General features: G+C 42.8%; 1 protein-coding gene across 1 annotated transcript in view; it reads left to right on the top strand.

Moving 5' to 3' along the window:
- SCAI (suppressor of cancer cell invasion) overlaps positions 1-20,820 on the top strand; it is a 134,243-nt gene that overhangs the window by 65,595 nt on the left and 47,828 nt on the right. Inside the window, exon 3 of the mRNA XM_063432269.1 lies at positions 20,412-20,507. Coding sequence (XP_063288339.1) covers positions 20,412-20,507 — 96 coding nt within the window. The remainder of the gene's footprint in view (positions 1-20,411; positions 20,508-20,820) is intronic.

The raw sequence follows: 20,820 nt of genomic DNA, 5'->3' as shown, positions 1-20,820 counted from the left end.
AGAAAATGCTAAATATAACTTAACTTGTAAAAATAGCTTCCCAAGGTGACCCTCCCAGATGGGTACCTCACAGAAAAATGTACTGTAACAAAATATGGGATACAGCTGTATACCTAAAATAAAATATAAAAACATAGTGTAGTATCATTTAGTAAAACAAGATATGACACGCTGAGATTGCACACTCACAAAATGTACATTAATAGTCACCTGTAGGGTGCCTCCCCCGATAGAGCCAGGGGGCTAACTGAGATTTTCCTTTTCCTCCTCGAAACGAAACGCGTAGGACTAAGTTTACCTTTTTAAACATTTTATTTTTGTCAATAAATGCTGCTACAGATGAAACTTTTTTATAACAAATGTCCCATTTGGCTACAAGGAGGGACAGCAGATTCCCCTCACCAATAACTATTGATTAATTTATTAATTAGGACCCTAGACTGTTTGCACCTTCATACACCATATCTACATTGTAACCAAACGGAAACCGCATTGCTTAAATACTGCGAGGGCATCTCTTCACGCTCTAGCCTAGCATGTAGTTCTATTGGCAAGCTTCATTAAAGCCGAACGGTAGTAATCTTTAGATTTTCTTTTGAAATGGATCTTTACCTCCTGTAAGATGCTTAATTTTTGTTCCATGTAAAATAAGTAGTGCTTTAGAACACGTCCCCAAGGATCAACAGTTGACTAGGATTTATCAATATTCCTATTGAATCCGATATGTTAACCCTTAATCCAGGACCACTGGAGCATTACCATTATTTTGCACATATACTCCATTTTTATCAACTGCTTTGTTAACAGCGAACAAACCTTCAAACATAGCCATCCTGTCTGAATAGGAATGGGTTAATAGAGTTCCATTTTGCGCAGCGTTCCCTGAACTCTGATACTAAAGCATTTACTAAGGTCATTTTAAAACCTTCATCTCAGAAGCACTTACTCTCTCAGTGCTGCTGAAATTCATGTGTTTAATGTCAATTTTTTCTTTTCTTTCATTCTTGATTTGTTTTTTTTTCCTTTTTTTCTCTCTGTCTCCCATGAGCTATATGGAAATAAATAAAAAAATCTTTTTCTAGGCTCTGGAAAATCAGCAACTGTTGAGTTTTTTTTACTTTTAATTTTCAGCTTCACTGCCCATTTCCCTGTCAGAGATGATGTGCTCTGACTTCACAAACTTCAATGCAGCGGGTGGGGGTGGAGGTAAAGTATAGCACAGGGGACAAATAAACCAGCTCCCAAGCAGAAAATACCTTCAGCTCTTCCACTCTGTAGTCAGTACATTGGGTTGTTACTGGGTGATCTCTGTAGAATGACTCACATCCTTTATTCACTTTTATAGTACACGTGTTTGCAGTATTTATTTGCATTTAGTTAAAATGTTATTTATTTCACAGGGAGTGCACTTAATGGCTGCTGATGCTGGCTATCCGTGTTGTAGCAATGTTTGTGTATTGTAACTAGGGTGCTTAAATGAAGTACCTATATGTGATCAGGGCATGAGCTGCAGACTTACTGGGTTGTTTTTTTTTTTTTTATAAATTCTTTATTTTGAAAGATTTTGTTGTTTGGGGTTGGGGTACAGAAAAGAAAACTTGGGGATGCATAATTAGTACCTGTTTCACAGAGCAGGTATGTTTCAACATGACCATTTATCAAGCTTAACAGTTTTACATGTCTGTAACAGTTTGTTTCATACATTATTTGCAGTGGTCGTTCTTGTTGTTCAAAATACAATACAATTGTTTATAGAGTTAGTTTTTGGGCGTTTGTTCATTGGCCCAGTGTTACAGATGTGTTTCGTATCGTCTTTTCCTTGTCTAATGGTTGGGGTGGGGTACAAAAAGAAAAGAAGAAGGGGGGGGGATTGGATATCCTAATATTTTGTCCTTTTGTCTTTGCTCTGATGTCGTATACTCTTACTGATTTGTGGGTCGGGTTTGTCTGGCATCTGGTGTGTGTGTGAGTTTGTGGGGGATTAGCTTAGGCAATTCGGTTGTAGCACTTCTCTGTAGTGTCTGTGGGTTTTGGAGGGATTGGGTTGGGGGGTGTGAGTCTGATGTTTGCTTGTCGTTGCGTCTGTGGTGGGTTTTTGTAGCCTTTTGGAAGGTTGTGCGTGTAGTCGTATGTGGTGACGGTTGATCGTGTGTGTGGGTGTTGGTTCTTGTTGGAGTTTCGTTTCGAGGTGTTTTGAGGTGTCATTGTGTGTCCTGTGGGATGGGTCTTTTTGTGTTGATCTCCCCTGGTTAGTGGGAGGGTGTTTGTTGTGTAGTGGTCCTCCTCGTGAGTCCACTTTCTCTTCCTTTCTTATGTGTGGGCTCGGTGTGAGTGCGCCCTTGGTTAATGTCTTTGCGGTTTCGGGTGTAGGTCTTTATCAATTAAGCGCTCTCCGTAGAGGGGTTTTGTGAGTGGTGGGTTGGGTTGTGTTTTGAAGGTGGTGGTGGGTGTGTGTGTTTCGCCAGCGGGTGGGGATTGTTCCCTTCTTATTTCTTATGGCAGGGTTGGGAATTCATAGAACCAGGGGTCCCAGATCTTGTTGTGGTGTTTTGTAGTGTCATGGATTAAAGCGGACATTTCGTCCATTTTTATAGTGTCTTTGATTTTCCGCTTAATTGTGTCCATTGTTGGGGTATCTGGGCTACCCCATTTTTCTGCGATTGCTCTTCTGGTGGCCAGAGCTATTTTGGCGATGAGTTTGTTTTGGGCCCGTGGTGTGTCTGCCAGGGGTTTGGACAGGAGCCATATCCATGGGTCCAGCGGGATGTTAGTGTGCAAGATCTGTGAAACCATAGTAGCAATTTGGTGCCATAGTTGCGCTGTGTGGGGGCATTCCCACCACATGTGAAGGTATGTTCCCTTCTGTCCGCAGCCCTTCCAGCATGAGTCGTTGTCTGACCTGCCCATCTGCTTGAGTCTTAAGGGGGTGAGGTACCACCTCATGAGGGTCTTGTAAGCCTGCTCTTTATGGTTGACGCAAATTGAGATGGTAGCTATAGCTTCCCAAATGTCTGATGGGTCTTCTGCCGGGCCTAAGTCCCTCTCCCAAGCCGACACGTACGTGAGTGCTCCGTCTTTGGTGTGTTGTATTATGTGTGAGTATATCTCTGAGATTTGGCCTTTACGTGCTGGGGTTTGTAGGCATTGTTTTTCAAAGAGTGTCTGCTTTCTGGTCCCTCCCTGAGTTATTGTCGGGGTTTCTAGAAAGCTTTTTATTTGTATGTGGCGAAACATGTCGAAGGTGCGAAAAGGAGTGTTTTGTGGAAGTTCTGCGAATGGAATCGGGCGTCCGTCTTTGTAAAAGTGTTGTAGTCTCGTGAGGTCATTATCTTCGAAGCGGGTAAAGTCTTTGGGCGTCATGCCCGGTGGGAATTGAGTGTTCCGGAGTATGGGGGTTAGCGGGGAAATTTGGGTTGTCAGGCCATGTTTGTGTACGATTTTATCCCATACCTTAATAGTGTTTAGGATTGCGGGTGATGTTTGAGGGAGGGGGGGTCTCGCTGGTTTGGGCAGCCATATATACATTGAGGGGAAATCCCTGCCAAAAATATTGTGTTCCAGGTCGACCCATCTCTTTGCCCCTGGTGGAACGTGCCAGTTCTGTGCTTGTGCCAGCTGTGCAGCCTGATAATAATGAGTGAGGTGCGGGAGGCCCAGACCTCCTTGTTTGTTGGGTACATATAGGGTCTGTCTTTTTATTCTAGCGCGTCTGTTGGCCCATATAAATTTATCGATCTTTGACTGCAGCTGTTTGAAGTCTGTGGGGCGTATTGGGATCGGAAGAGTTTGGAATAGGTATAAAAGTCGCGGTAGGGCGTTCATCTTGACAGACGCCAACCGTCCTAGCCAGGATATCGGCATGTCTTGCCATCTATCTATGTCGCGGGTGATGTTTTGAATTGTAGGTGTGTAGTTCAGGTCATAGCAAAGGGAAAGGTCTGCCGGGATGGTTATACCCAGGTATTTAATGTGATTGAGAGTAAGGTCGAATGGATATATGTTGTGTATAGCTGTTTTAGTGGTGGGGTCTATGTGTATTGGTAGTACCTCCGTTTTGTTAATGTTGAGTTTATATCCCGAGACCTTGGCGTAGGCATGCAGGGCGTCTAAGAGTGGTGGTAGGGATGTGACTGGTTCTGTAATTGTTAGGAGCAGGTCGTCTGCGTACGCCGCCGTTTTGTATTCTTCCCCTCGTTTCGTCATTCCTTTTATGTCCCTATGAAGTCTGAGGATTTGTAGGAGTGGTTCTAGGGACAGAGCGAAAAGTACTGGGGAAAGTGGGCATCCCTGGCGAGTACCGTTATGGATTGTGAAGGTTGGAGGGCGTGTGAGTGGGAGGAGGAGGTGTGCTTGTGGTGAGGCATAAAGCACGTGCAGGGCATTCATGAATTTTTGTGGGAGTCCAAATTTTTCTAGTGTGGCGAATAGGAAGGGCCATAGGAGCCTATCAAATGCCTTTTCGGCGTCTAGTGATAGGAAGAGGGCTGGGGTGTGTGTCTTGTGGGCTGACCAGATGAGGTTGTATGTTCGTCTCGTGTTGTCACTTGCCTGTCGTGTCGGTATGAAGCCCACTTGATCTGGGTTTATTAGTGTGGTTAGGTTGGGGCTTAGGCGGTCTGCTAGGATTTTGGTGAATATCTTAATATCCACATTTAGGAGTGAGATTGGTCGGTAATGTCCAGGGTCGAGATTAGTTTTGTTGGGTTTAGGTAGGAGGCATATATTCGCCTGTAGCATTTCATTCGGTAGATGGTCTCCCTGTAGTATGGTGTTATATAATGTGCACAGGTGTGGTATCAGATTGGGTGCGAATGTCTTGTAATATAGCCCAGTGAACCCATCTGGACCTGGGCTTTTGTTGGGCTTTAGCTCTTTTATCGTTCTTGCGAGTTCTTCTGGTGTTATGGGGTTGGCTAGGGTCTGTGCCGCTTCTGTTGTTAGGGAGGGTAGTGGTATTTGGGCTAGGTATTGGTCTATTAGTGTTTTGGTCAGCGTTGGGTGATGTCGTGTTTCAGGGGTGTGGTCATATAGGGTTCTGAAGTATTCTTGAAAGACTCTGGCGATTCTGTCTGGGTCCTCTGTGGTGTCCCCATTTGAAGTTGTTATTTTATGTATTTGTTTGTGTTCGTTTCTTTTTTTGAGTCTGCGGGCGAGTAGTGTGTCGGCTTTGTTAGCTTTGTCGTAGTATAATTGTTTTGTCCAGAGTATCGCTTTGGCTGAGTCTTTCGCCATGTGTTCTTTTATCTCTGTCTGGCATTTTTTAATTTGTTCGTTGAGTTCTTGTGTTGGGTCTATTTTGTGTTTGGCCTCCAGGGTTCGTAGGGTCTGTAATGTTTGTTCGAGATGGGCTACCTGCTTTTTTTTGTGTATTGTTGCTTGGTTAATTAAGGCTCCTCTGATTACGGCTTTGTGTGCCGCCCATAGATTACCTTCGGAGCTTGCTGTGCCTTTGTTGATTTGGAAGTATTCCGTTATGGCTTTGTCAATAGTTTGTCTGATTTGTGGATTGTGTAGGAGGAGTGGGTTTAGGCGCCACGTCCAGGGTCTCGCCGTTCCGGGTAGGTTGAGCGTTAGTGTTATGTCTGCATGATCAGACCATGTGATGGGGCCTATTGCTGTGTTTTTGATCATGGGTGCTAGTGATGGAGATGCGAGAAAGAGGTCTATGCGGGAGTGTGATTGGTGTGGGTGCGAAAAAAAGGTGTAGTCTAGAGCTGTGGGGTGTTGAGCTCTCCATGTGTCTATGAGGCGTGTGCGTGAAATGAATGCTGAGAGTAGTTTATCTGCGTTCGCTGTTGGTGGTCTATTTTGTCTGCAGGTTTGTGAGCGGCGTCGGTCTACTTTTGGTGATGGGGTGGCGTTGAAGTCGCCACCGATTATGGAGTGGTGAGAGGGAAAGAGGGCTAGGTGAGCCTGTATTGTGTGCCAGAATGCGTTGGTTGGGGCGTTTGGCGCGTATAGGGTGGTGAACGCATAGGATTGTGTGCCTATCTTCCCTGCAACTGTGAGGTATCGGCCTTGAGGGTCCGCTACAGTCTTCTGTATAGAGAGGGGGCAGGATTTTCTTAGCACTATGGCTACCCCGTTATGTTTCTCTTGCGGAGAGCTGGCAAAGTGGTTAACTTTGTAGTGTCGGCTCAGGAGGGGGAACTGTTTGGCTCGAGTGTAGTGCGTTTCCTGCAGTAGGAGTACGTCGGCTTTGGTTCTATTTGCCCATCTCATAAGTTGGTGTCTCTTAGAGGGGTTGTTTAGACCTTTGCAGTTGATTGATAGGCAGGTCAGAGTGGCTGGCATGCTGGTTGGTGCTGCAGTAGACCTTAGCGTGTGGGTTATCTGTCCGCGGGGGGTTGTTTTGGGTTGTGGTGTGTGGGTTGTGGATGGGGGGGGTTAGGGTGGGGTGTGGGTGAGAAGCGCTGTTTTGGGGGAGTGTTTGTGTGGGGTTAGGAAGGATGAACCAATGGGGTGGGTGGGGGAAGGTGTTGGGTGGGGCCTGGTCTTACCAGTCAGTTGCCAGGCGTCGAGTGGGCGGTGTGGGTCGGTGTTGTTGGTGTTTGAGTTTTGTGTATGTGGATTTGTTGTTGCCTGTATGTTTTGGTGTGTGTCAAGTGTAGATAGTTGTGTTTGGTTGTTAGAGTTTGTGGGGAGGAAGGTAGTGTGACCGTGTGTCTCCTTCCCCTCTTCCCCGGGCACGAGGTGTCATCTCCACGGGTACGGTGTGTTTGTGGCGGGTTGTATGATTATGTGCTGTGTTGGTGCCGGGTAGTCTTCCGGGTTGTTTGTATGGTAGGGTTCTGGAGTTATGCTTTTTGTGTGTGTGTTTTTGTCCTGTCTGGGGTGGGGTCTTTGTTGAGTCGGCGTATAAGTTCTGGGATTTACGTTTGTGGTGGTTATAAACGTTTGTTGCTATCCTCATGGTGGTGGAACTCTCGTGTGGGTGGTCGTGCTATGGCTGTCGGGTGTGTGTGCAGTCGGGTGCGATTTGGTGTGTTCGTAGTTATGGCCTGTAGGCTTTGCTGACTAACCTGTCTGTGACTATTTTTCATTGTAAGTCCCAGTTTGCATGCTGGTGTGCTGTCTTCAGGGTGTCAGGTTTTCATGAAGTAATGGTGTAGCATTGGTAACATAACTTTAACGAGAGTAAACATAAACATAAACAACATGTCATCGAAACTTTTAAACATCACATATATAGTAGGTTCTTAGCATCCTAGCATCATGTGTTCAGGGTGGGTGTTTAGGTCCTGTGTAGGCTGTGGCGGGGTGGACGGTCCCTACTGCCCGGTTCCCGGGTTCCCCTTTTTTTGTGGGGGTCATCAACCTGTTACAGTTTGGGTGTTTGTCGTGCAGCTGCACTTTAGAAATGCATGTTACCCCTTAGAAATCTAGCAAGTGGGTGCTTCGTGTCAGGTGTCGGGGGTTAACCCCCTGTTGGTTCGTGGGGTTTGTATGCTGCCCTGCGTTTCTCCGGGGTGGTGCCCTTCTCCCCCCGGCACCCCCTTGCTATAGAGCTCCCTGTAGTGTCTTACGTATTGGTTTGAGTGTGATCATTATGAGCAGTAATATAGACCTTTGTGTATAGTGGTCTCACATTGGGGTATGACAGTATTTCTCTGGTGTGTTGTCCTGCGTTTTGCCGGGGTGGTGTCCACCCTTTTTCGGCACCCCTTGCCTTAAGTGTACCTGGTAGTGGCAACTGTATGGGTTTGATTGCGTCAGTCGCAATTATTAACCTGAGCCTTGATAAATATTAGCCTGGTATTGGGGTATAGCTGTATATTAACTGGTAAGCCATCTAGTGTGTTGTCTGGGTGTTGCCCGCCTCCCTCCGGCATCCATTGCCTTGAGTATACCCTGTGGTGGCAACCGTATTGATTCATTGGTGTCAGTTGGAGTTCTTAGTATAAACCTTGTTGAACAGTATCCCAGGGTTGGTGTATAGCAATATTGTACCGGCATGTTACCCCTCATTTAGTCGGGGTGGTACCATCTTCTCCCCGTTACCCCCCCGCCTTAAGTATACCCTGTGGTGGCAATCTTACTGGCTCGGTTGTGTCAGAAGTGGGCCTGAGCATAAACATAACTATATGTGAACATTAAACCTTAACCCCATATTGGGGTATAACAGCATGTTATAACAGTGATACTACCGATCTTGGAGTTATTAATGGAGTCCTTGTGCCCGGTCCTTGGCGTGGGTGCCTGGGCTCAGGTAGAATAAAATGAAGGAGTCCTATGCGCACCAAGCGCTGTTGTTCAGGTGTCCTTTTGTGGATGATCTTGCGAGGCAGTTGAGGCGTTCTTCTTTGACTGTGTGCGCGCCATGTTTACGCGGGAATCAGTTCGTCGGTTTCGGCTTTCGTTTGCGGTAATTCGGGTGTCTGTCGTCGGGTATCGTAGTTGTAATCCCAGATGTGTCGCGAAGTCCCGCATGTCAGAGACTTGGTGGAGGGAGTAAGTTTGATCCCCTTTTTTTACCGTGATTCGGAAGGGGTGCCCCCACGTGTATCGCCAGCCGGCTTCCAGTAGGGCCGTAGTGAGGGGCTTAAGATCCCGGCGTTTTCTTAGTGTTGAAGGGGCCAAGTCCTGGTAAAATTGGAGCTGTTGTCCCTGGTAAGTTGGTGGGTGATCTCTCGCTGCTTTCATAAGCTGTTCCTTCACCGGGAAATGTAGCAATTTGACGATGATGTCCCTAGGTGTGTTTGAGTTAGGGAATGGGGGCCTCAATGCCCTGTGGGCTCTTTCGATGTAGATGTCTGGTCCTGGGGTGTCCGGTAGTAAGGACTGGAATATTGCTGTGATGGTGGGGAGTATGGCCTCCGGCAGGACAGATTCCGCCAGGCCTCTGATGCGTATATTTTGCCTGCGAGATCTGTTATTTAGATCCTCCATTCCGTCTTCTAGAAATAAGATTCTGTCTTTCAGCATCCCAATGTCTTTGCTGTGATCTAGCACCTGGGTTTGTGTTTCTTTAAGCGCTCTTTCTGTGTCGCCGGTGCGTGAGGCCAGTGCCTCTATGTCGCCTTTGAGGCCTGCAATTTGTTTTTCAAGAGCTGCTGTGGTGTAGGCTTTGATGTCTGCCGACGTTTCTTTCAGCATTAGCCGCAGGTCCTCTTTGGTGAGGGGTGTCGAGTGGGTGCTCTCGTGTTCGCTCTCTTCAGAGTCTGAACCGGAGTTTCCCTGGCTCTGGGCCCAAGATGGCTGCCTGTCTTCCTTTGCCCGGAACATCGTGGCCACGGATGGTGTCGAATCCTTTTTCTTTTTTGCTCCCCCCATGAGGGTAAGTGTTATCTTTGGTTGTGGGTAGTTTGGCACCTGTTTAGCACTTTTGTGGAGGCTGATGGATGCGGATTTCGTGCCCGGGGTGAGAGAGCTGAGGGAACACACGTCCTACTCCATTGACAGTTAGACTCCGCCCCCCACTGGGTTGTTTTATAATGTCCGAATAGCCCCGTAGCAAGTGGGGCAAAATCATCCTGCTGCACACGGGGCCAATAGACTGCAAAATATGGATATTCTTCATGCAATTTAACTCCTTAAGGTACGTCCGCGGTAAATCTATTGCTTACCCGATCGCCTCAGATCCCCCGCCAGCGATCGGTGTTACTCCCGATCTGAGGGGACTGCCTGACAGCTTAGACCGTCCCTTCTCAGCAAATTAGACCGCCGCAAGCCATGTGATCGCACCGAAAGAGCGATTACATGGCCGCAATAGGTGTCTATAGTGCTGCCTGGAGGGGGACTGCCTGGGCTGTCAGGCAGTCTCCCTGCATCTGTAAAATAAAAAAATAAAAATTATGTTAATAAATAAATATATATAGATATATATATATATATATATATGTAATCTGTGTGTGTGTATAAATATGCTAAGTGTATTTTTATATTAATATATACATATATTATTATAAAAATACACTTCTAATTAAATTGCACGTGTGTGTGTGTGTGTGTGTGTGTATATATATATATATATATATGTATATATATTCTAAAATATAAATAGGTGAATAAAAATTTAAAAAAGTAAAAATAATTTAAAAAATATATATACACATGTAATTTTATTCTAACTATTTTGATATATATATATATATGTATCTCAAAATAATACACTTAGAATGAAATTTTATATATATATATATATAATTACATAAATAATTTCATAAATCTACACGTAGACTTCAACTATATAAAAATTTATATTTTTTAATTCTACATGCATATTTATGTAATATTTTTGCATAATTAAGTAATTTTATTGATTGCAATTTAAAGGACCTGCCTGAAAACCCAGGCAGAAAGTCCAGAGAAATTAATTTCCTAGCATTGTATTTAACCCTGTAACTTTCCATGACACCCTAAAACCTGTACATGGGGGTACTGTTTTCGCTGAACACAAATATTAGTGTTTCAAAACAGGAAAACCTATCACAGCGATGATTGCTTTTCACACACAAACGGCACTTTCACGGATGATATCATTGTTGTGATACGTTTTACTGTTTTGAAACGCTAATGTTTGTGTTCAGCTAAGTCTCCTGAGTATAACAGTACCCCCCATGTACGGGTTTTATAGTGTTTTTAAAAGTTCTAGGGTCAAATATAAGGCTTGATTTTCTGTTTTTTCACATTGACATTTGCCAGATTGGTTATGTTGCCTTTGATAGCGTATGGTAGCCCAGGAATGAGAATTACCCCCATGATTGCATACCATTTGCAAAATAAGACAACCCAAGATATTGCAAATGGGGTATATTCAGTCTTTTTTAGTAGCCACTTAGTCACAAACACTGGCTAAAGTTAGCGTTTATAATTAGTTTTTTGCATTTTTAACACAAACAAATATAAATGCTAACTTTGGCCAGTGTTTGTGACTAAGTGGCTACTAAAAAAGACTGGACATATCCCATATTGAATACCCTGGGTTGTCTATTTAAAAAAATTAAGTACATGTGAGGTGGGATTCAGAGATTTGACAGATAAGTGTTACAATGTCACTATTGATACATTTTAAAAATATATATTTTGAATCAGCAATGTCATAATTGTACTTATAGCCCTATAACTTGCACACAAAAAAAGCTAAGAACATGTTAACATTTCTAAACTCAGGACAAAATGTAGAAACTATTTAGCACAGGTGTTTTTGGCGGTTTTAGATGTTGTAGATTTTGGGGGTCAAAGCTAGAAAAAGTTTTTTTTTGTTTTTTTTTTCATCATATTTTATAATTTATTTAATGGCGAGAAAAACGGTATATAATATGTGTGGGTACAATAAATGAGTACGAGGAAAATTACAGCTTAACACAAACACTGCAGAAATGTGAAAACAGGCCTGGTCCTTAATGGTAAGAACATTTTAAAATGATCTGGTCACTAAGGGGTTAACAATATCCGGATTTTGTAATTTAGGCCCTGAACAGAATTGAATAGGTTTCAGATTACAGAATGCAGAACACTTCGGATGGCTGAAGTCTGGACCAAATTAATTACATTTGCGCCTGGATGCTTGAAACCCTGGCCCAGATAAAAAAAAAAATTTTAAAATAAAAATCGAAACTATTTTTCCGCTGGCAGCACTAGAAGCCAGCAGGCACGTAGGTAAAAACCCTTAGAGGCAAGGGGGTAGTTATGCAACACCTAGCCAGCCACCACATTAAATAAGTAAACTAAATAAATAAAGCCTTTAAAGTAAACCTTTCTTATGCCCCCACCCTCCATGTGTCAGGTAGGGGCATTGCTACTTCACATTGAAAACTTGCGATTGACCCAGCCGCTAGAAAAACCCCATCCTTGGGCATGCTATTTATCCCCTCTTTTCCTGTTATTATGGGGAAAGGAGTAGGTAGGGAATTTGGTGGGTAGCTAGGAGATTGGGAACACCCCCATGCCATTATTTAGTTGAGTCCCCACACAATGCCCTTGGATGGGAGGTAGAATAGTTCCCTCCACCTTTGACATTGATATGAGGACTCCAATCCACTGCCCATGGTGGGGGCCAGAGGGACGTTATTTCTCCCACCTCCTTCAATAGTAATATTAGGGCCACTGCCTGTGGGGGTGACATTAGGTCCTCCCTCTTTAATATTAATATTAGGGCCCCACCTGCCATACGTGGGTGGTGGCCAGGGACATTTGGTCCTCCCCCTTAACATCATAATAGCCCTCGTCCGCTGTATTTTTTTATAGCATTTCCCCACCTGTGGTCATGGGTGGGGACTAGGGGGTGGACATTACTTCTTTAAAAGTCCACCCACCTGTTATTTCACAAGCCCCGTCACCATTGCTAGTGTTAATATGCTAATAGTTAGACATAGGGAGGTTTGAAACCTCCCCTTACAGTAATATGGTGGTCTAGAAAGTGCTGGACAGACACCACTTACTTGACCCTTGCACTAACAAAGTTTTGTTGTGTTTTGTTTTTTTAACTATTTGCCGGCTGGCAAAAGCACCAATTTTAATCCAGAGACCGAATGCAACCAGATGATTGCTGCAGAATCACTCAATCCAACCGAATTACAAAGACATTTTGCTCTAGTAAATATGTAAATTGCCACTGCGGCAGAAATTTGGTAATTTTCAATACCCCCGTCAGGGTTTTTTTTTTTTTTTTGGTCACGGAAGACGAATGCACAGTTTGGCTCTTTAAACCCATTTGTCTATACTATATATCCAGTTATTTAAACTGTATATACACTTCCATCTGTGTGTCCATTGAAATCCGCCAAATCTCCATATACATGGCTAATTTAGCTATTCCCAAATAGCAAATGTTGCTTGATACAGCTAAACCAAGTCTCCAGATGAAGACCAAAGAAGTTGCACGTACCCTTTGGGGATGTGATACCTGCCAGGTCATGTAGGCATTGAGCCTAGCTTCTTTTTCAGAATTGACATCATGACTGAGTTGCTTGCCCCTTTTGTTGCTCTGATGGTGTATCTGTTTCAGAATTGTCACTGCTTATTTGGAATGGTCAACGTTCCGTATAAGCATCTTGTCAGGGCACTGGCACTGGAACCATAGAAGAGCAGGGTTCATATTTGGAGGTCTGAGCTAGGCACTAGCCAAGTCAATAACGCAAGGTTTTATAGATTATTTACTGTATGATGAGTTCAGTCTGAAACACAGATTGTGGTCTTATTATTATATTTCAAGTAAACCATGCCAGTCTTGAAAACAAGCACGTCAAAGCAGGTTTTCACTGGGACAATACAAGAAACTTTATTGGCACTCAAAGAAAATGCACAATTCACAGCAACACTGTGGGTGCCAAGACATAGCCTTAAGTGTTTTGGGCCTTAGGATTCTATGATTAAGGCCCTTATCATTAAAGGACAACTGCCACATCAAAACTATTTTTTTTTTATATATATATAATTCTTTCATAATGTTTTATGGTTTAATGATTTTTTTTTTTTTGTATATTTTACAAAATGAGAAAAACCTCTTATCTTTAGTGTGTGATTGCACACTTCAGCCATATACATTATTATCTTTAAAATAAAATAAAAATAGTTTTCATGTGACCGTTGTCGTTTAAGGGCTGTAACATCCGAAATGTGTACGGTTCTAGCTTGGTTCCCCTGTGTAGCTGTGCGCTTGGCAGTAAAGTTTATTTTATTGTCTCGGAGAATGCTTGCTTCAGAGTGCTTCCTTTCAATCCCAGTGTGGTTGGCTTGAAATATGCAATCTTTTTGCCTGGCGTCTTCCCACAGTATTTGGTAAGCAATCCATTTATTTAATTTTGGCTATTTTCTGGAGTCCTCGGTAAGCATGTTTTTTTTTTTTTTTTTTTTGCATCACATTATTATATACATTCCATACAGCACTGTTTTATGATAACACTGACCAAATGCTGTACCTTACTAAATTGTGTAACTTCCAGAGAAGTGGAAGTTCATCTAGGATAAGATAACATAAAAATAACACCATTGCAAATATATTAAACTGGAATATCACATTGACATAATTATTCAGATTCTTAACTCGGTATTACTTGAATCACCTTTTGCTAGCGATTACAAGCACAAGTGTGTAATCCTATCAAGCTCTGTCAAGTAGGATGGTGACAGTCAGTGGACAGCCATTTCATTTCTCTCTAGAGATCTTATATTAGACTAGGCCACTCACCGGCATTCACAGAGTTGTCTCTAAGCCACCACTCTTGCATTTTCTTGGCTATGTGCTTAGGGTTATTGTCCTGCGCAGGTGATGTGTGATGCCTGGTTTCCTCCAGATATTACACTTTGAATTGAGGCCAAACTGTTCAATCTTTGTTTCATCAATCCAGTGAATCTTGTTTTTCAGACTCTGAGAGTCATTTAGGTACAAATTTCAAGCTGGCTTTTGGGTGGGTGTAAAGAGGCTTCCATCTGGTCAGTCTGCCATAAGGCCAGATTGGTACAGTAATGGACCTTATCCCCCAATGTCAGGATAGAGTCTTGGTTGTTTCAAACTTATTCAATTTAAGAATTATGGAGGTCACTGTGCTTTTGAGGTCACAATTCTGTCTCTGAGCTCTGCAGGCAGTTCATTTGACCTCATGGCTTGGCTTTTGCTCTGAAATGCATTTAAAGGTGTTAAAGGCTGTAAAAGAGGAAATGGGCGTGGAAGAAAAAAATGGGAAGAGAAGAAAGGTTTTAAAATAAGTGAGGATTAGATATCTTCTGCACACATCTGAACTCCAAGGAGTTCCAGGCTGTCTTGCTATAAACCACACGTTTAGATATATTTTATTGAAAGCAGTGCCATTGTTTTACAATGTTTCAACACGTCTATCTTTGTGTTCATTGTCCAGTTTAACAGCCAGTTTTTTTTTTTTTTAACAGTCTCCTTTTGGTGGTTTGTTGACCAGTCTCCTTTTTGGGCCTGTGGTTTTGGGGCTGTGGTTCTGATTTGCATGAATGTAATCGTACATGAACACTGGTCCTCCAAGATGAAAATTCCTGCAAGATATTATACCCCCAATATGATTCTCCATGGATGGCTATATCATCAGTAATTTACTCTTCTGAACCACTTATTCAAATGGTTAAGCCCCTTTCATTACAAGACATTTTAGGAAAGAAATTACTTCGCAATTCCAACTGACTGCATCATTTTTAAAATTCTCTATTTAGAGAAGACAGCGTTTCACGCACTGCTGGACTCTACACACAGTGTTTCCGCTTCTGTATTAATCAGACATTTAGTACCTCTTGGGTGTAAGGTTGTCAGAATCATTTCACTTTGTTTAGCTTTTACTTATATATTTTTTTTTTCTGCTCGCTTTTCGCTGTTGTGTCTACATCAGAACCCAATGAAGCATTTCCTACTGAATTTGCAGCGCTATGAATTTTAACAGGAGTCCTCATGAAAGAGAAAAAAAAGTTAAGGCAATAAAAGCTTAACTTTGTAAAATATTTAAGAACTTATATGACTACTCTACAATTTTATTTAATATAATTTGTATATCATATCCGATCAATTCAGGGCTTAAAATTTCGAATCGTACACTTCTAGCCAAACTTTAAAAGTTGCCAGTCACTGCAAGTTTTATAGCCTCCATAGCACACTCGACAAGGTGAGTACCCACTCGCCACAGCTCCATTTTCCCCCTCTCCCCCGTACTTACCTTAATATCAGCCCTGCGACATCATGGCAAAGGTGGGTCCTAATGCACATGCACTCTCCCTGCCGCGAGCATTAAAGTTAGGTAAGCACTGAATCTGTGCAAAGCGGGAGGATGTCCATCGTCGTTTTATGGAGTTAAACTCAGTTAGGTGGCCTTAATCCTGTGCTGTAAATATTAGTTTCTCTGAAACTGCAATGTTTTCCATTGTAGTCTTAAACAGACAAGGGCACTGCACCCAGGGCCTTTGCAAGGATTTTTGCCACCCGAGGCAAAATAAAAATTTGCCGCTACCCCCTCCCCCCATGTGACATGACAATGCCCAACCATATGATCTGCCATATGAACTAATGCCAGTGCTGCACACTGTGTGTGTTTACATTAAAAATCCTGCAGGGACAGACTATAGACACCAGAACCACCTAGTTAAGCTGCAGTGTATCTGGGGACTATAGTGTCCCTTTAATGTGAAGTAAATTAGAGATTAGTGTTACTAATAATATACTAGATTGCCTACTTACAACCAGATGAGGATGGTGATGGGCTCTGGCTGCAGTTTGGCTCCACTGGTTGGTGTATAACAGGATCCCTGGAGACTGTTTGTAACTGTGGTCACAAAATTCAATGTTCTGGGAGAACGGGAAGCAGCTCCATTTTTGGAGCCCCTTACACAGCTCAAGGTCTGGGCCCCAGGGCCTGACAGTGAGTATGCCCATAAGGCCCGCCCATATGTCCACCTACATGTTCCATCACAGGGAGTGGAGTGTGTAGGGGATGTGTTATATGTTATTGTAAAGGATCTATAATGTGTGTGCTTATGGAATGTAGTGTATAGGGATACCAGTTTGTGTAGGTGCTGCAGTGTGTGTTTGTGTATAAGGGATGTATTGTGCGTTTCTGGTTGTGTGTAAGGGATGCATTGTGTGAATCTGTTTTTGTATGCATAAGGGATGCAAGGTGTGTTTCTGTGTATGTAAGGGATGCAGTGTGTGTGTGTGTGTGTGTGTCTGTAAGGGGTGCATTGAGTGTGTGTAAGAGATACATTGTGTTTCTGTATGTATGTAAGAGAAGCAGTTTGTGTTTGCATGTGTGTGTAAGGGATGCATTGTGTGTTTCTGTGTATGTGTGCAAAGGATGCATTGTGTGTGTGTGTGTGTAATGGATGCATTGTGTGTTTCTCTGTGTGTAAGGGAAGCATGTTGTGTATCTGTGTGTGTGTGTAGGGATGCATAATGCATTGTATGTTTCTGTGTATGTATAGGGATGCACTGTGTGTGCGCGTAGTGTGAAAAAGCTCCCTGTCCTATAGAGCTCTCCCTTCGGTCCCTTAGAGCTCTCCCCTGCTGATTAGTGGTCTCTCTTCTTACCCCCTCCCTGTGTTCTCCCGACCTCCCCCCTCCATTTGTTCTTCTCATCTCCCCTTCTCCTCACCCCCCTCCCCGTGTTCTTCTCACTCCCCCCGTGTTCTTCTCACTCCCCCCGTGTTCTTCTCACTCCCCCCGTGTTCTTCTCACTCCCCCCGTGTTCTTCTCACTCCCCCCGTGTTCTTCTCACCCCCCCGTGTTCTTCTCACTCCCCCCGTGTTCTTCTCACTCCCCCCGTGTTCTTCTCACTCCCCCCGTGTTCTTCTCACTCCCCCCGTGTTCTTCTCACTCCCCCCGTGTTCTTCTCACTCCCCCCGTGTTCTTCTCACTCCCCCCGTGTTCTTCTCACTCCCCCCGTGTTCTTCTCACTCCCCCCGTGTTCTTCTCACTCCCCCCGTGTTCTTCTCACTCCCCCCGTGTTCTTCTCACTCCCCCCGTGTTCTTCTCACTCCCCCCGTGTTCTTCTCACCCCCCCTCACCCTCCCTGTGTTCTTCTCACTTTTTTTTTTTTAAGTTAAAGGAACACTCCACAAAAAAGTCACTATTTAGTAGATATACCCCCAATGTAAAAATGCATGCATTTATTTATGCATGTTGCCATTTGGGGTATATCTAAAAGTAGCTAGCAAAAGCTGCAGATCTTCTGTCTGCATCTTTTGCAAGCCTTCCCCTTTCCCTCCACACATACTTTGAGTTTGTGTGAGGGAAATTACCAGTTAGAGGCTTCTTGCAGACTTACTTCTGTTAGCCAGAGAGACATTTCTGAAATGTACATTAGTCACCCAGATCACTTCATCTCATTGAAGTGGTCTGGGTGCAATGGACCTGTCTTTTTAAACCTGAAAAATAAATCTGTTGTTTTTTTTGTTTTTTAAACTGCACAGTTTACATTGCAATGTTAAATTTACCTCTAGTGGCTGTCTTCCTGACAGTCACTAGAAACGCTTCTTCCACTGCACTGTAAAACTCTGTCATATTACACAGATGCTCATAGAAAAGCACGATGCTTTCCTGTGGGATAACTTAGATGTGTGCACATGTGCATCAGGTCCCCAATGTTTGTCTATGAGGAGTATTAGATTGCAACATCACTGGGGAAGGCCATGCCTCCTCGATGACTTATTAGCAGGTGCATAGCCAAGTAGCGTCAATGGAATCTGAGCGCTGGAAACAGGCAAGTAAAATCTAAAAGGAGTGGGGAGAACCTGTGTGTGTCTAGGGTAGGAGCACTATACTAACACTATAGTGTATCTTTAATTTAATTTATTTATAAAAATGCAGATTTCTCAAAACAATAGGTGCTTTTACAACATGCCAATAAAAAGAAAACTCCTTACCCGTACAGGTAATCCTTTAATATAGGCATATCATTGATTTAATGCAAGCTTAGGGAAATCTTGTATGTTAACGTATTCCCTAAATTGATTTCAATCTCTGCCCTCTTCTAACCTAGTCCTCATTGACTAAAATAAGTGTATGACAAAGCATTTCCACTCAGGGGAACTTCAGACCTGGGAGATGCTCCTTATTTACGCAGTATGAGTCCATATTGTTCTACATTTGTAGATTCTGTCAGAGCAACTGAGCCGGTTGAGAAGAAAACCTCTGTATATTTTATAAAATTACATTTAGGAAAAAAGTAACACTTGCTCCCATTAAAGTTTGCTTTTCTGTCACACCTGTTAAGATGATGATTTGACAGGGGACGAAATAGCCCAGCTCAGGCTGTAACAATTTGCCATCTTCATCTATAGTGCAGTTTTAAAATTGTTGTGTTCAGACCCATTACTCTGAACAAGGCCCTTTTCCCACCAGATTTACAAATCCCATAGCAGCTGTGTATTAAAACGGCCAGTCTGGGCCTGACACTAAACACTCCAAACTTGTCCTTCTCAGCCAGAGATTTATCTACAATAATGTTACATTGCTAATTTAAAAAAAAAAAATGAACAAAGACTTAAACTCTTGGACATAAAAAAAAAATTACTTCTATTCAGAGAATATCTTCTCAACATAAAATCATGAGGCCGTCTTATGGTTTTTGCCCTTAATTTTGCCATGGCAAATGCCAACCTCCTGTGTTGATCGTATCCCTGCTACTCTATCTCTACATATTGAACTGATATCCATACCTATGGCGCACAGACTGTTTGCATGGCCTCCATGCTTTACTGTACACAGATGTTAGCTGGCTTCATTTCTTTGGTAGTTGGGCAAATTCTCTACCTGAAATCATTTTGTCCCGCTTGTATCAAATTTCTTCCATGCACAGTGTTCACATTGTTTGATTTTCTAATACACGTGCTTATTATATACCTCATAATAGCATTTGGCTATTTCCTATTGCGTCCTTTTGCTGTTTCATGTGCCCACATTCCTTTCTTATAATTTTTTTTTTTTTTTTTAAGTAGGAGTCTGTTTCTTTTCAGATTTCAGGCAGGCCTGTGTTATATTAAGATATAAAGCATGTGTTCGCTCACATGCTTTATATTCTCCTTTAGTAGATTCTCTGAATTGCTGTAACTTTGCAGTATTACTTGATTCTGTAGCACACTCGACATTACCAGTTTACATTTATGATCGATAGCCTTTCCTGTGTTGGCAGGGTTAAAGGAAAACAGACAGGGCCTATATCTCACAGGGCCAAAATGAAGCACCCCCCTTCTCTCCTTTCCCCAGGCAAACCTATAACAAAACCCCAGCTCCCTAGAGCTGTAAGAGTGAAACAAGACACTTAAAGCACTGGTTTTATTGAGAAGGAAGGAAGTGGGGGGAGGTGAGCTAGGCTTTTGGGTAACCATTCCTAGTACCAGTCTGTTTCCATGGCAACCACTCACCGCAGGTGGCTGTGCTGTGTGATGGAGCTATGTTGCCTTTTGCCAGCAGAGATGGAAGGCACTGCGATTTATAATGTGCAAAGACTGCATTGCTTAATACAGTGTAACATTAGAATGTTCTGCATCAGTTTAGGTTTTCACTAGCACAGTTGTAGTAAAGTGCTTCCGGTTTTTCCATAACACATCAGAGAGCCTGGCTAGTGAGTTCAAAAGGCTTGTCAAGGCAGCCTGCCCCAGTGAGGATCACAAGGTCATTCAGCTGGGGGAGTGTCAGGTTCATTGGCTCAGAGTATCATCTTATTGCACAGTTCATTAATTCTCTCCTCCCCATCTCTGCAATCCGAGATAAGGCTTTAGCCTAGGTGCTTCATAAAAATGGCAAAATGAAACCATTAATACTAACTCTGTTTCTTAGACAGTTCTGCATCTGTCTGTAATCCATGCTGGCTTAATCTTTGAAGCAAAACAGAATAGATTCCGATAATAAATAGCTCCCTATGTCCTCCCCATTATTTCCTTTTTATTGTAGATTTTCACTATCTGAAACAAAGCAGCTCACTCTGTGTATTTTTTTTTTGTTTTTGTTTTTTTTTTTGCAGGGATTTACCTCAGTACGGACAGAAACAGTGGCAGTCTTACTTTGGGAGGACATTTGATGTTTACACAAAACTCTGGAAATTTCAGCAGCAGCACAGGTAAAAGAGGGAAAAAATATTGCAATAACTATTTTATATATATATATATATATATATATATATATATATATATATATACCAGTATTTGTATTTTCAAAATATTTTTTCTACATTTCTGCATAGAATTTTTTCATCCATTAAATTGAGCATTCTGGGTGAGTGGTGTCAAACATAGGAACTCCATGTACCTATAATTTCTAAACATTTCCCATGATGCTCAGCCAGCCATAATACTATCTCAGGATCATGGAAAATGTAGTTCAAAATATCAATCCTGCTTAAATTAGCTGTCACTGTTCTATGGCTTTTATGG

This window comes from Pelobates fuscus, chromosome 9, assembly GCF_036172605.1.
Source record: "Pelobates fuscus isolate aPelFus1 chromosome 9, aPelFus1.pri, whole genome shotgun sequence".
Taxonomy (NCBI): domain Eukaryota; kingdom Metazoa; phylum Chordata; class Amphibia; order Anura; family Pelobatidae; genus Pelobates; species Pelobates fuscus.
The sequence above is the reverse complement of the archived record's forward strand: the minus strand, read 5'-3'. Positions and strand labels throughout refer to the sequence as shown.